Here is a 16,714-nt window from a genome sequence, read left to right as displayed (position 1 = left end):
CGTCTAATGAATCACCTCAAATCTGCCCAGCCCTGGCTCTGATGAACAAGGCTCCAATCCCTGCCAGTGCCGTCCTCTCAATTAACCTTAGCCCCCAACCAACACAATGATGGAGTTATTGAGCTGCACAGCAATAAACAGGCCCTTTGGCCCGACTTCTATTCCAACCAAGTTACCCAACTGACGAATCCCACTTGCATAAGCCTGGACCATATCCCTACAAACCTTTCCTTTCCATGTGCTTGTCAAAGTTTTTTTTTAAAGGAAGTAATTGAATTGAACTGAATGGAAATGATTAAATTTCATTAGCCAAGTATGTATACATACAAGGAATTTGCCTTCGTGCTTTGCTCGCAAGGATAACAACACGATATACAGTAGACAATTAAAAATAAATTATAATTTAAACATGTGACGAATAAAATATAATACCTGAGCAAAAGGAAGCTACAGACTTTTGTCTGTTGAGTAGAGCTACTGCTCGTGAAAAAAAGCTGTTTATATGTCTGGCTGTGGCGGCTTTGACAGTCCGGAGTTGCCTTCCAGAAGGAAGTGATTCAAAGAGTTTGTGGCCAGAGTGAGAGGGGTCAGCAATGTTCCCTCTAAGCTGTGCACGTGTGCTCACACACACAAGTTTTGAAACCAGCGCATAAAGAAAATTTATGTGCGCACAAGGATTTCCACGGATTTTGAAATTCGGAAAAAAAAATCTCCGCTATAAAATTTTATAGCAGAGACTTTATTTTCTCCAAATTTCAAAATCCGCGGCCCGATCCGGCACCGGGGACAGCTGCAGCCCGCTCTGGCATCAGGGAAATCCAGTCCACGGGCACTGCATCAGTCCCCGCGCTTCACCCGGGGGAGGGCCAGGGCCACCCTCCTCAAAGATGGTGGCGCTGCTGGCAGGAACTCAACGGTAAATGGACGGGTCTGGATCTTGGAGAGGGGGGAGAGGGAGGTGGGAGGGAGGGGGTGGGGGAAAGGGAGCGAGGGGTGGAGAGGGAATGGGGGGGAAAGGGAAGGAGAGAGGGAGTCCAAGAAGAGGGGGAGGAGGAGAGGTGGAGGAGAGGGGAGGAGAGAGAGGGGGAGGAGAGGGGGAGAGGAGGAGGGTGGAGGAGAGAGGGGGGAGGAGAGGGGGAGGGGAGAGGGGGGAGGAGAGAGGGGAGGAGAGAGGGGGAGGAGAGAGGGGGAGGAGAGAGGGGGGGGAGGAGAGGGGGGGAGGAGGGGGAGAGAGGGGGGGAGGAGAGGGGGGGAGGAGAGAGGGGGATGGGGAGAGGTGGGAGGAGAGGGGGAGGAGAGAGGGGGAGGAGGGGGGGGAGAGGGGGGGAGGGGAGAGGTGGAGGAGAATGGGGGGGGCAGGGAGGAGGAGGAGGGGGAGACTAGTTACAGTGTTAAAAGAACTATCATTTGAAAAACTAAAGCATTCAAGAGTCTGTATGTCTTAGACACTACAATGTTACCTAAAATGTAATATTCAATAATTATACAGTATATAATTTATACTTATTTGTAAAAATCTCATAATCATATTGACTTTATTGTACAGTTTACGAAGATCCATTTCAAATTTTGCAACTGGCCTATTGAGTTTTTTTGAAATAAATTTTGATTCACCGTGTCAAATTCAAAGGATGCAAAGGGTGTGAAGCACAAAAGAACTGCAAGCTAGTTTAAAGTTGAATGACTTAACAAAATAGTAAAAACTGCTACACCAAAAGCTCATGAGGTCATATATTTACACAAGAATTCAGTGCGCACATTTGTAACAGCATTAAAAATTGCACAATAGAAGATTTCTGCGCACACAAACTACTAAAAATTAGAGGGAACATTGGGTGTCAATGAGCCGTTCGCTTCCTGGCCCTTGCAGTGTACAGTTTGTCAATGGGGGGAAGGTTGCAGCCAACAAGCTTCTCGGCAGATCGAACGCTTGCATGGTGGCTGAGCCAAACCAGGCCATGATGGAGAAGGTGAGGACAGACTATGATGGCAGTATAGTGGCCACCTCTACCACATCCTCCCAACCGTAACATGACATCACAACTCCTTTACTCAATAAGGTAATCAAAAGTGCTGGAGAAACTCAGCGGGTGCAGCAGCATCTACGGAGCGAAGGAAATAGCTAACGTTTCGGGCCGAAACCCTTCTTCAGACTGATGTAAGGTGGGAAGAAGAAAGGAAAAGGAAGAGGACGAGCCTGAGGTCTGAGGGAGAGCTGAGAAGGGGAGGAGACAGCAAAGGCTACCGGAAATGGGTGAATTCAATGTTTATGCCTCTAGGGTGCAGACTGCCCAAGCGGAATATGAGGTGCTGCTCCTCCAATTTCCGGTGGTGCTCACTCTGGCCATGGAGGAGGCCCAGGACAGAGGTCAGATTCAGAATGGGAGGGGGAGTTGAAGTGCTGAGCCACCAGGAGATCAGGTTGGTTAATGCGGACCGAGCGGAGGTGTTCGGTGAAGCGATCGCCAAGCCTATGCTTGGTCTCACCGATGTAGATCAGCTGACATCTAGAGCAGCGTATGCAATAGATGAGGTTGGAGGAGATGCAGGTGAACCTCTGTCGCACCTAGAATGACTGCTTGGGTCCTTGAATGGAGTCGAGGGGGGAGGTAAAGCGACAGGTGTAGCATCTCTTGCGTTTGCAAAGGAAAGTGCCCGGGGAGGGGGTGGTGCAGGAGGGAAGGGAAGAATTGACCAGGGAGTTACGGAGGTAGCGGTCTTTGAGGAAAGCAGACAGGCAGGGAGATGGGAAGATGTGGCGAGTGGTGGGGTCACGTTGGAGGTGGCGAAAATGTCGGACTATGTTGTATGTGACGGCTAGTGGGGTGAAAGGTGAGGACTAGGTGGACTCTGCTCTTGTTACGAGTGGGGGGATGGGGAGAGAGAGCAGTGTTACGGGGTATGGAAGAGACCCTGGTGAGAGCCTCATCTATAGTAGGGGAGGGGAACCCCCTTTCCCTAAAGAATGAGGACACCTACGATGCACTGGTGTGGAACACCTCATCCTGGGAGCAGATGCGGCGTAGATGGAGGAATTGGGAGTAGGGGATGGAGTCCTTACAGGAAGCAGGGTGGGAAGAAGAGTAGTCTAGATAGCCGTGGGAGTCAGTGGGTTTATAGTGGATGTCGATCAGAAGTCTATCACCTGCGATGGAGATAGTGAGGTCAAGAAAAGGTAGGGAAGTGTCAGAAATGGTCCAGGTGTATTTGAGTGCCGGGTGGAAGTTAGTGGTGAAGCGGATGAAGTCAGTTAGATGTGTGTGGGTGCAGGAGGTGGCACCAAAGCAAACTCACTGATGAAGGCATTATGCCAAGCACCTCCACCCCACCCTGTCTACCTGCAACACCTCTTTCAAGGAACAATGTACCTGCATCCTGAATCGCTCAGTCAACAACACCACCCAGGGTCACCTAATTGTGATTTAATTGTAATGTAATTTGTGATCTAATTGGGCTGAGATCAATAGCACTGAACTGCAAGCACAAACGTGTGCTTGTGTCAGAACAAGTCAGTACTCTGGAGTGTGCAGGAAGGAACTGGAGATGCTGGTTTAAACCGGTTAGACACAAAAAGCTGGAGTCATTCTGCGGGTCAGGCAGCCTGTTACTCCAGCTTTTTGTGTCTAATACTCTGGAATGCATAAGCAGGGGAGCTATTGCCTAAGCTGGAGTTTGTGCTCAATTTTGGGCATCACACTGTTGGAAGGAAGTCCTAAGAACCAAAGAAACGCAAGCAGAATGAGGCCATTTGGCCCATTTGACCCTGCTTCAACCTTCGGTAAGATCATAGCTGTTCTTTTATTTATGCGCCATCTTCTGGCACTAACCCATATCCCTCAACATTCAAGGTAGACAAAAATGCTGGAGCCACTCAGCGGGTGCAGCAGCATCTATGGAGCGAAGGAAATAGGCAACGTTTCGAGCCGAAACCGAAGCCAATTAACCTACAATCCTGCACGTCTTTTGAAAGTGGGAAGAAACTGGAGCACCCGAGAAAACCCACACGGTTACAGGGAGAATGAGGTTCGAACCTGGGTATCTGGCGCTGTGAGGCAACAACTTTACCGCTGAGCCACCAATCTGTATCTGAAATGAGGTTTGCTAATAAATTCTAGATGTTAGCAAAAATGTTTTACACTAAGCGCAGTGTTAGCTGTGAGGAGGATGCTAGGAGACTGCAAGGTCTGGATATCTGAAATGAGGTTTGCTAATATAATTGGATAAATGTGAGTTATCCAAAAACGGGAAATATCTAAATGGTAAGGGGGAGAAAAGGTAGGCATGCAGGTGCAGCAGGCAGTAAAGTCAATATTAATGCTGAAACATTCTCTCGGACGTGATCGCCCTCTCCTCGTTGAGCGTACAGTTTGGTCTCCATCTACATTATTGCCATAGAAGTGCAGGGACGGTTTCCTTTTGCTGGTGATAAAAGGCATTAGACTTGGTCTATACTCTCTAGAATTTGTTAGATCTTTAGAAAACTCTGGACAGTTTAGGCATTGCATCAGTTAGGGAATGAACAGGACAAGGGGTCACAGCTCAGGATAAGGGGATGAACTGTTCTTTAGAAAAGATGAGAAGAACTTTTTTCACACAGAGAGTGGTAGTTTTTTTGCCACAGAGGGGTTGAGGGGGTTTCATCTACCTCTGTACTGAGGTAAGGGGATCAGAGGTGGAGAAAGCAGGTGGCACAGTTGGATTCACACAGCGGTGTAGGAGAAGGGCCGTGCTGCACGTTACATGTTAATATTAATCGAAACCAGAGACTCGGGTTCACCCGTGACTACTTTTGCTGGTGCTGTCTTTATGGAGTTTTTGTACATTTTCTGTGTGATTTTGTGGGGGGGGGGGGGTTTTTCTCCATGTGCACTGCTTGCCAGAGACTCCCAAATTCCAAGTTTGACGTGTGGGGTTTATAGGTTAATTAACTTCTTTAAATTGCCCAAAGTGGGTCGGATGCGAAACTGGGATAACATAGAACTTGTGTACAGGGGATTGTTGGTCAGCACAGACTCAATGGGCTGAAGGGCACATTTCCACGCTTCATCTCTAAATTAAACATTACTGTAACTGCTACATTGTGACTGATCAGCTTGTATTCATGTGAAACTGAAATATTTAGAATGCAAGAGAAATAAATAAGGTAATAACTGAAATGTGTTTTAAATAGGGTTTTGAACAGAGCTGGCATTGCACAAACAAGTCTTCTGATGTAAAATTGGCAAATTAGAAAATGTTTAGAAGAATGATTCTGTGGGGGGAGGGGGTGTTGCTGGTGGAAGTGAATATTGCTTCCAATCCAGTTCTGTGGGCTCCGAGGTGACAAAGAATCCAGTTTGGGATCCCTCACTGTAGGGTTGGGCAGAAAGTATTTAAGAGCAACAAGTTCCAGGTTCAGGAAACAGGTTCCCTCAGATAAAGGTCAGCATCAAAGGCAAATAATGCAGTGACTGAGTGTGACGTCTGCTCCCTCATGATGAATCTGTGCCTATTGCTGGGACATTGCACACAGAGATCTTTCAATCCATACACAAAGCAGTACGAGATTATGTCCGCAGACACAAAACGCTGGAGTAACTCAGCGGGTCGGGCTACATCTCTGGATGCTGCCTATTCCTTTGTTTTGGAGATGCTGCCTGACCCGCAGAGTTACTCCAGCATTTTGTATCTATCTTCAGTGAAAACCAGCATCTGCAGTTCCTTCCCACACACGAGATTATGTCCCTCTGCCGCTAGGTAGCACTGAGTGGGAGGTTAAAGATTTTGTGGTACAGATCCAGGGACAGGTCGAAGGTTTTGAACAAGGCAGCTGTTCAGACTTGAACGTGGGTGGGAGGTGTGCTGATTGGGAAGCAACCCCGATGATGGCAGGTGGAAAGAGTCAGCAACTGGAGAGTGAATCAAGAGTGTTGCTGAGGGTCGGGATGGGAGTGAACAGAGAGCAAAGGTGGCTGATGGATAAAGAACATTGAAAGAGGTTGTTTTAGGGAGAAAATGAGGTGGAGACTCCTAATAAAGGGGGCCGCTCCACCCAGTGGGTCAGGGTAGAAGCCCAGAGAATGTGTTTTTGAATGGGTGTGTGTGTTTAGAATCCACGCAGCCTGCTCTCCAAGCATTGGATCGAGATCTTGCTGTCAAGTTTATGTGCAGAACCTGGCGGACTGGTGCACACGTAACAACTTGTCACTAAACACCTCCAAGACCAAGGAGCTGATTATTGACTTCAGGAGGTCCCATAATGGAGAATACGCCCCAATCTCCATTTACGGGGAAAGTGTGGAGTGTCCAGCTTTAAGTTTCTGGGCGCTCACATTTCAGAGGACCTCACATGGTCCACCAACACCGCTGTGCTGGTCAAGAAGACTGTTCTTCCTGAGGACATTAAAAAAGACTGGTCTGCCCCAACAGCTGCTGACAACATTCTACCGCTGCACCACAGAGAGCATATTAACGTATGGCATCTCTGTGTGGTATCTCAGCTGCACGGAGGCGGAGAGGAGAGCTCTTCAGCGCGTCGTCCACAGAGCGCAGAGGATCATCGGGACAGAGCTACCAGCCTTGGAGGGCATCTACCACACACGGTGCCTCAGGAAGGCCGTCAGCATCCATAAAGACTCATCACACCCCTGTAACGGACTGTTTGAACTACTTCCCTCCGGCAGACGTTACAAGGCCTTCTACGCCTGAACCTCCAGACTCAGAAACAGCTTTATTCCAAGAGCTATAGCGGCTCTGAACCGGCCCTGCTGAGTGCCCCCCACCCCCCCTGGACTGTCTCCCTCGGATGGTCACGATACACGGCTTATTTATTTATTTTACTTTTCTTTTTCATCGGTTGGAGCTGCATACTAAATCTCGTTGCACTGACGTGCAATGACAATAAAAGATATTATTATTATTATTATTATTATGTGGCAGCTGGCATCGTCCACCAAGTGGGAAGCAAGTCATCTTCCACCAAGTGACTGTCTGAGGCGGAGGAAGAGGGAGGATGATTTGCTTGTACTTGGCTTCTGCAAGGTCATCGTTTTTCTGGCTGTTCTTCCTCAGAGCCACATGGGATTTCCATATTAATAAAGTAGCTACATTTTTGCGGAGGGGATTTTGAGAATGTTATTTCCGTTTCCTAGACATCTCTTGCTGGGATGGAGTGTGCTTTGGAGAGATTTGTGTCAGATCTGCAGAGGATGGGGACTGCCCACTGGAGCTGGCTGATTGGAGAGTTAAATTGGTGGAGATACTGGTAGGGTGAAGGACTCTGATATTCACACTGACCCATCATAATAAATTTGGTGGGTTTTATAGAGCTAGCACCGACAATACTTCTGCAGTGCACTGAGATGCCTTCTCCAAAACATTCAGAAGGGTGTGTGATCACTGAGTTTAGTGTCAGACCTGTGGTTTTAGTCTTCTAACACATTTTCCACAAACAGCAGGGAAATCCAATTCAACCATAATTGCTACATTTGATGTCACAAGTGTTTTAAGAGATGAAACAACAGCTTGTATTTACATTGCATCTTTATTGTAGAAAAATGTCCAAGGCACATCACAGAGGTATAATCAGAAACTAAGTGTAGAAAAGATAGATTACATCTAAATTCTGATCTTATTGGACATAGGCTCAAACTAATACAATTCAAATGTATAACTGATATTTTTCTTCACACTGTGATCAAAACATGGAATGGGCTTTTAGCAATGTAATTAAGGCAAATACCCTGGAATTATTATTTTTAAAACTTCATTTGTATTGTGCTAAATTCAATCCTTAGCTACTGATACCCAGGTTGGATGGAATTCACAAAAGATCCCATAAACTGGAAATAAGATGAGATGAGCAGTTAATGTTTTTGAGTGTGCTTTTGGTCAATCCTTCTTCAAAAAACGATTTCCTCAAAAAACTATTTAATGTCTCAACCAAATCATAGGATCTCCCTTGAAGAAAAACCATTTAGTTATTTGCCTGGCTAATTCCGTGCTCAAGTTTTCAGAGTGGGTTTGGGGCATCATTGTGATTTGGGCATAATTGCCACCAACTTGCAAACCCCCAGAACAGGCAGAAACTTGTACATCAACAATGAAGCTATTTCAAATCGTATTGCTTTAAAGTACTGCTTTCTGCTGTCAGGAATTACACCATTAGCACTTTAGAGTTCAAGTTCAAGTGAGTTTATTGTCATGTGTCCCTGATAAGACAATGAAATTCTTGAATTGCTTCAGCTTTAGAGTTTATAAAAATGGAAAATGTATCAATTGTTAATTCCTTCATTCATAAAAAGGTGAATTTCACCAGCCCTTAAGCCAGAATGTTGGTGTTCATCTTCCTACACATTTACAAAAAGATAGTGTTGAAAAATCTAACGGGTATTTTACATAAATTGGCACTTTGAATTCTGTATGATGTGTTATAATCATTGCTCCACAAAGAATCAGATTCTCAATACAATACAGTTAAATAAATACATAAATCTAACTCATGCCAGCATGTATAAATCCTTACCAAACTATTTTACCTTAAATATTTTACATACACCATATTAAATAAGGCAAAATAGAATAAAGTTAAAATATACAACAAAATTGGAGTGGCTTTTAACAAGCTTCTTGATGGACTTAAAATGCACATTTTAATAATCACAAGAGTTAACATGTACTGATTTCAATCTGAAGAAGGGTCTTGACCCGAAACTTCACCTATTCCTTTTCTCCAGAGATGCTGCCTGACCCGGTGAGTTACTCCAGATTGTTGTGTCTATCTACACAATCATAATCATGTCTCACTTTTGATAACACATGACATCAACTCATACTAATAGTGTTTACATTTCCAGCAGTCCTGGGCCTCCATATTAGTGTTGATGCCAAGCAGGTAACATCTTTGCTCAGCTTCTCCTCTTTCCTTTCAATCACCATCTCCCATTGGTTACAGCGTCATTAACACCTGGCACCAAATTATCTTCTTTTTTTCCCGTTTCTGTAGGAATCCAGTCTTTTTCAAGTCTGAGGCACCATAATTAAGTTCAGTGTTTCTATTTAGCATCTTTGGATGCTAAATGTTGCCTGCATTTGTACTTTCCATTTGAGATGCATTGGCAGTGTTCAGTAACGGGAATCTGAACTGATCTTGGTCATCATAAACACAGATGAACTAGATTTAACAAACTTGATCTTTCTGATCTACAAATCCCAGTATCATGCCATGAACTCATTTATCTCACAAAATCATCAGGAATAGCAAATTATACTTCCATTTGCTACATCATCTGCATATCAGATCTTTGATTCTCAAGGTTTTAGATTTCAAAGTCATTGACATGTTTTGCAAATGTAGCACAGAAACATATCATGGCTTAATAATAAAAGGTTTTGGTGATCTATCTCCAAAATATATAGCCAGACCAATAAAATATTGAAAATTCCCTAGTCTGTTACAGATCTCCAGTAGAAAATTGCAGTGGCTGAAGTTTCTTCTTATGGGTCAGAACACTGAAGAGCACAGAGTGAGTGTGGGCTTTTGAGGTTGACGCAGAATCTTTGCAATTCATTCTGCTATCTGAGATGAATCTTTACTAATAAGTGCGGGTTTGAGTATTCTATTCACTTTCCTTTAAAACGTCAGCACCACACTCCCAGCACCTGAGTTTAGTGTAGTTTTCACTAAATTATTTCTTGAAGTCCTTCCACCAAGCGTGGACCCATTTTGTTGTTATAGTACAGTAGCTTCCTGGAAAACTTCTACCCATCTGTTGAGAAATTGAAACATTTGTAAATTACTATAATTCCACCGGGTGGCACCAGCAATGGTTGCCTCGCCAACAATAATAATAATAATGTTTTGTTTATAGGGACAGTGCATATTAATTAACATTTGCATGTAAATATGCGAGATTGTAGCCAATCAGTAGCTAATTTCCGTCTCTAGTCCGTCTGTTCTTTAGCTTGTTTTATGTATGGGGGAAACATTTTCTAATCTCTTACCTCGACGGAGATGCAATTTTTTTCCGTATCGTATCTCCGTCCACAATTAGAAATTTACTATTGTCAAATCATTCTTTATACCTATGTAATTGGTTAGAAGATCTCAGTGCCATCCTGGATGTGTCACTTTAATGCAGAGGCAAGACTATCATTTGTGATCACTCTTATTTGAGGATCCCTTGCAATAAGGTTGCTACAAAGCACCAGTCATAACACAATATCTACAATTGTCTGTTCTTGGTTGATTGGCCCTTCATCAGAGACTTCAGTTTCCTCAGACGAGTGATGGACAAAGATCACCAACCTGAAACGCGTTCACAGATTCTGCATTGAGCTACAGAACAATTTCACCACTTTGTTTACACCTTAGATTTTCTGCAATTGCTGCATTTTGCTTTGGATGAGCCCAATGTTGAGCGTGAAAAGTTGTAAATCGCTAATTAGATAACGTTCCATTCCTTTAGGTTTGATGAAGCATTGTAGGAAGCAGAGGAAAAAGAGGTCAAAGTGGGGAATTCATATGAAATTCAAGGTCATACGTCCAGCCTGAACAGAGCTGTCTAGTGAAGCAATGAGACTCTGATATAGTGAGATTACATTATGATGGTTGGTACAGTAAACCATTGAAATAACGACAAGTACATTCTTATTTCATAAATAGAGTGTTTGAGTTCTTGATGATGAAAAGGTGAAAAGACTAATGGCACGTGGAAAAAAATTCTACATTTGGTGGAGGCTGGTGGGTAGATTCTGAGTAGAAGGGGAAAGGGCAGGAAGAGTCTGTTGAGGGATTGGTGATCGTATCACTCCTTGGTTGGAGAATAAGGAGGCACTGGTCCAGAAGAGGGCATCAGTGCACACATTGAGAATGGAATGGTAGAGAATCCTTACAGGAAGGAGGAGTGTGATCAAAGCAGCTGGCGGAGTCTGGGAGAACAGCAGGTATGCGTGAGAAGCACGTTTTTCACTGAGCAAAGACAAGATACATTTAGTAGATGGATATTGTGATGAAAAGAAAGCTTCTTAAATGGGCCAGGTTAGGGTTAAGTAGTAAGTGCTACTGGCACAACCTTCAATTCTCCAGGAAGAGAGATGCCAATGTTGAACTGGTACAAGGACAGTACATGCATCCATGATAAGGCAGGGATAACTGTCATCAATTTGGGTTTCCTTGACAACAGATTTTGCTCACAAAAGTTAAGAATCACAGGAAATAACTGCTTCAATGCAAAATGTTAACTTCAGATGGGAAATTTCCAGGACCACAGATATCAGCCCTTTTGGCTCATCTTGTCTCTGCTGACCATGATGCCTATCGTTGCGAATCCTGCATTCTACAGTATCCCACTGTGCCTTCCTAATCCAAGTGCCTGTCCAAACACCTTTTAAAAGTTGCCATTGCAGGTGCACCTCCTCCTCTGGCAGCTCGTTTCAGACTCTGTGTGAGAACCTTTCCCTTCAGATTTACTTTGATTTTCTCCACTCTTACCTTAAACCCTTTAGTTCCCACAAGTTCTAAAGTTCCTTTCACTGGGTAAAATATATCGGCAACTCACAATTTTATCAGCCCCCAGCCTCCTATATTTCAGTGAAGATAAACCCAGCCTGTCCGATCTCTCCTTATAAACACAGCCTTCCATTCCAGGCAATATTCCAGTGGCTCTCTTCTGTACTCTCTCCATTGCTACTTCATCCTCCTGTGGTGTGGCAACCAGAACTGTACACTGTAGTCCAAGTGCAGTCTAACCAATGTCTATACTTCGGATCTCTACCAAGAAATCCACCATGTTTTACTCACCTTCTGGCAGTGTGGGGATCATCTGCTTTAAACACATAGAACAGCGTTCTTTTATGAAACAACTGAAACATCACTTTGAGTTCTGGAAGGTCATCTTGCACTTCTGAAACTGTGAATCCAAGCAATGGTTGGCTCTCCAAGGCGGCCACATCCTATTTTGAAAAATACATACTAAAAGCTCACACAACTTTCAATGTGTCAGACATATTAAAGAAAATTAATATCAGAAACGTTTTTTGCAATTAATCTATGTGCTTGGCTTTGTGAACTGCAGATGTGTATGCACGATATTCTAAATCCCTCAAAGATAATTTAAATCCATAATTAATTAATTTTTCCACTTCTCAAGCACCTGACACCGACACATCTGATGTAATTTTACACATCAATGACCTGTGCTATTCAGGTTAGGTTGCAGGGTTTAGCACCTTATAGTCTGGCAGCCAACCCGCACCAGATGTTTACAGGTTCAGCATGGAAACAGGCCCTTCAGCCCACTGTCGCCATGCCGACCACCATCACTTGTTCACCCATTATCCATTTTCTTATCCACTCCCTTCACACTATGGTCAATTTATCTTCAAACGCGAGTGGGAGGAAACTAAACCACCCGAAAGAAAGCCACACGGTCAGAGGAGAATGTGTAAACTCCATACTGACAGTGTCTAAGGTCAGTATCGAACCTGGGCTCCTGGTACTGTAAGGCAGCAGTTCTATAAGCTGTGCTGTCTTAACTATTTTTTTCCGATGTATTTCAAACTCTAGAGAGAGAAGTTAAAATATGATGACTTCAATTTTGTACTCAATAGTTCTACCCGTCCCTCTTTACCTTGGACTAAAACATAACAGCAATACATCCTCGTCTCTAAATGCTGAATGTATTGGAGGGTAACCAACCAGTGGCAACACAATTAAAATACATCTCTTCCTTCGCCTGTTGAGACACATTACTGAATCCGCACAAACCAATTAACAAGTTCATTCCAATGTCACTAAGAGAATGGCAATAGAATGACAACTTATCATTGGAAAACAATTCAAATGTCTGAACTAGTAGCAGGCATTTCCCAACTCCGCAGCACGGGAATGGGCAGAGAAAATGTGCACATCTCAAAATCACTGCAGATATTACAAGAAATTGGCAGGATGACCCATCCATTTCTATATGGATGCTAAATATTGGGTTCTTATTATAAAATGTTATTATAGGAATAAAGTTAACACATGATCTCACTCATAAAACATTTTATATAGCATCTTTAACAGATCAAATGGGGTGGGAGTTTGCAACCCTCACTGTTTCAACGAATGCAATCAACCTGGCTTGCACTATCAAATAAGATCAAATAGAACAAGTTGTCCTACAGCTTTAGGCTGTGCATGCCATACGCAAGAAGAAGACAGATCAAATTGCCCAGAGGTGGTTGTTAGGATAGAAAAATGTTAGAATGAGAGGGATTGAGGGAAAGACATATAGACTGTAGAACTTTGACGATGAAAGCACAGTGACAAATGTGATGCAAGTAAATGTGGTTGGGATCAGGAGGCTGGAAACAGAAGAGCATGGGTAACCTGTAGGGTACAGGGCTATGCAGAGAGGGAAGTATTGATTTGGAAATATACCTACAAATTGTATTATGGAGGCATGTGGATTATGATGTAGCTGAGACAGAGTATGTGGAAGAGAGAAAGGAAGAAGCAATTGATAAAAGGTAACCAAAATACTAATGTCATGCACGTGGGGAAAGAAGCTTTTCTCCAGTTACAACTGGATAGATAAGTCAAAGGTTTCTGGTGACTAAGACAGACAATGATGATGATGCTGCAAGATGTTGCTAATGCAAGTACCGGGAACTTCACTAGAAATAATTTCCACTTATTAATCCCTCGTCTAACAGTTACAGATATTCAATTGGAAAATAGATATTCATTCTAATGGTCTACTAGCCTTACCTCACTGGCAGCATAAGTGTATAACACCTTCTCCTGAATGACGAACCAGAGCCGTTTCCAGGGTTTCTTAATGCCTTTTGACCTGTACAGATAGCCACTCATAGATGAAGCTCCAGTATTTGCTGACACCTGAAATAAATGTGCACGTTGAAGTTACTCTTGATATTTGGTACATGAATGAATGACTGAATGAATACGTTTATTGGCTAAGTATGTCCACATACAAGGAATTTGCCTTGGTGCTCTGCTCGCAAGTAACAACACAACAAACAATTAAGAATAAAACATTAAAACATCAAGAATAAACATAGTTTAAACATGTAAATTAAATAAAATACCAGAGCAAAAGGAGGCTACAGACTTTTGGTTATTGACTAGAGTTACTGCTCGTGGGAAAAAGCTGTTTTCATGTCTGGATGTGGCGGCTTTGACAGTCTGGAGTCGCCTTCCAGAGGGAAGTGATTCAAAGATTTTGTGGCCAGGGTGAGAGGGGTCAGATATGATCTTACCCGCTCACTTCCTGGCCCTTGCAGTGTACAGTTCATCAATGGGGGGAAGGTTGCAGCCAATAACCTTCACAGCTGATCGAACGATTCGCTGCAGCCTCCGGATGTCATGCTTGGTGGCTGAGCCAAACCAGACCATGATGGAGAAGGTGAGGACAGACTCTACGATGGCAGTATAGAATTGGACCATCATTGATTGTGGCAGATTGTGTTTCCTCAGCTGCCGCAGGAAGTACATCCTCTGTGGGGCCTTTTTGTGTACCGTGTAGTCGACGGTGGCCCCCCCATTTAAGATCCTTAGAGATGATAGTGCCATGGAACGTAAAAGACTCCACACATGTGACTGTGGTGTTGTTGATAGTGAGTGCGGGGAGGGGGAGCTCTCCTAATGTCTGCAATCAATTCCATTGTCTTAAGAGCATTAAGCTCCAGATTGTTACAAAGGCACCAGGACGCCAGCTGTGTCACTCCGTGTCTGTGGGCAGATTCCACCCCATCCTCATCGGTGATGCTGAGGTTGAAAGGGTCAGCAGCTTCATGTTCCTCGGTGTGCACATCACTGAGGACCTCTCTTGGACAGGGCACACGGACACAATAACTAAGACAGCCCGCCAGCGGCTCGTTTTCCTGAGAAGACTGAGGAAGTTTGGCACGAACGCCAGCATCCTCACAAACTTCTACAATTTCACCAGCGAGAGTGTGCTGACGGGCTGCATCACAGTCTGGTACGGGAACTGTTCTGCCCACAGCCGCAAATCACTACAGAGACTGGTGAACGCGGCACAGCACATCACTGGCAACTGTCTCCCGGCCATTCAGGACATTTTCCACAGGCGGTGCCTGCGGAAGGCACACAGCATCATCAAGGACCACAAACACCCAGCACGCAGACTGTTCTCTTTGTTACTGTCAGGCAGACGATACAGGAGCATGGCTGCACGTACCTCCAGACTTAAGAACAGTTTTTATCATCATGCCATCAGGCTTCTGAACTCATAAACACATCGTGTATGTTGATTATTTTATTTATTATTGTCTTTTACCTACCAATGTCACTTTTATCTTATATTTTTTTATCCTTGTAATATCATTGCTGAGGTGACCCGTTGTCTTGTCAAACACATTTCATTGTACCGCTGACCCTGTGTTAACCTTCATATGACAAATAAAATTGAACTGAACTGGATCAGTCCAATCGGGGTTGTGTCGTCCGCAAACTTGCGAAGCTTGACAGAGGAGTCTGCGGAGGTGCAGTGGTTGGTGTACAGTGAGTAAAGGAGAGGGGCGAGTAAGCAGCCTTGCGGTGCTCCTATGCTGAGGGTCTGCGGGTCCGAGATGTGCTTTCCCAGCCTCACATGCTGCTTCCTGTCTGTCAGGAAATTAGTGATCCACTGACAGAGGGGTTCAGGCACAGTCAACTGGGATAGTTTGGAGTGTAGTAGCTCTGGCACAATGGTGTTGAATGCAGAGCCTTGAAAATACTTCTTTGCAGTTCTAACAGTCATGCTATCTCAAGTAAAACATAAAATGTTGGAAATATTCAGCAGGTCTGACAACATCCCATGGGAGAAGGAACATGGTTAACGTTCAGGTTAATGACCTTTCTTCAGAATGGGAAATACTCATTAACGACAATTGTTAATCCTTGTGTTGAGTCTGCAAGGCTCCGATGTGACTTGTTGGAAAATGAGGTGCTGATCCTTGAGTACGTGTGGAGGTTCTCAGAGACATGGATGGAGGCAGGAGCATGAATGGTCATCGGATACGGAAATGAAATTGGCTTTCGGAGAGAAATATTCCAGACAATGCAACATTCCCTCAGTTACAAAAAGACGATGCGTTAATTGTCTATTTTCTGACAAGCTTCATTACATCTTTCTAGACTTGATATTACAGACGCTCCCCGACTTATGTAAGGGTTACTTCCCGCAGATGTTACGCACGTCAAACACGGAAATGGGTACTGCACACGTGTAAATTTACTATCCGACCCAGAGACCGCAGGGGAGCTCCGACGTCGAGAGCTCTGAATCGGAGACCAAGGGGGAAGCTCCGACGCGGAGACCCGACGACGTGGAGACCACTCAGGAGCATCCACGAGAACACCCGACTGGCTTGCAGTAGCACACTGCTACCGAGATGCTCAATACGGAAATAATGCAGTGGGCTTAAAGAAATGCTTACGTAAGGGCAAGTTCATGTAAGTCGCCTATTATGTAAGATGGGGAGTGCCTGTATATCTTTGGAAGATGGAGAATTAAATTGACAAAGCATTGTCTGACATGCTATATTTTGAAAGTGAGAGTGGAATCCATTGCCAGAAATGAGTGAAAATCTAAAAAAAACAAAAAAACTGCAAATGCTGAAAATTAAAATAAAAACAGAAAATAGCAGGTCAGACTGCATTTGTTGGAAGAGAAACAAAGTTAACGTTTCAGGTTTACAATCTTTATAGGGTCTTCAACCCGAAGCATTG

The 16,714-nt window shown here is 44.1% G+C and overlaps 1 protein-coding gene across 1 annotated transcript in view; it reads right to left on the bottom strand.

Moving 5' to 3' along the window:
• Nucleotides 1-7,348: 7,348 nt before the first annotated feature.
• The window catches only part of fgd6 (FYVE, RhoGEF and PH domain containing 6), a 78,654-nt gene continuing 69,288 nt past the window's right edge, over nt 7,349-16,714 (bottom strand). Inside the window, exons 19-21 of the mRNA XM_055652778.1 lie at nt 13,733-13,861; nt 11,780-11,931; nt 7,349-9,746 (exon numbers count right to left, since the gene is read on the bottom strand). Of these exons, the coding sequence (XP_055508753.1) occupies nt 9,710-9,746; nt 11,780-11,931; nt 13,733-13,861 (318 nt within the window). The 3' untranslated portion in view covers nt 7,349-9,709. The remainder of the gene's footprint in view (nt 9,747-11,779; nt 11,932-13,732; nt 13,862-16,714) is intronic.

The sequence above is a fragment of the Leucoraja erinacea genome, chromosome 22 (genome assembly GCF_028641065.1).
Source record: "Leucoraja erinacea ecotype New England chromosome 22, Leri_hhj_1, whole genome shotgun sequence".
NCBI lineage: Eukaryota > Metazoa > Chordata > Chondrichthyes > Rajiformes > Rajidae > Leucoraja > Leucoraja erinaceus.
The sequence above is the reverse complement of the archived record's forward strand: the minus strand, read 5'-3'. Positions and strand labels throughout refer to the sequence as shown.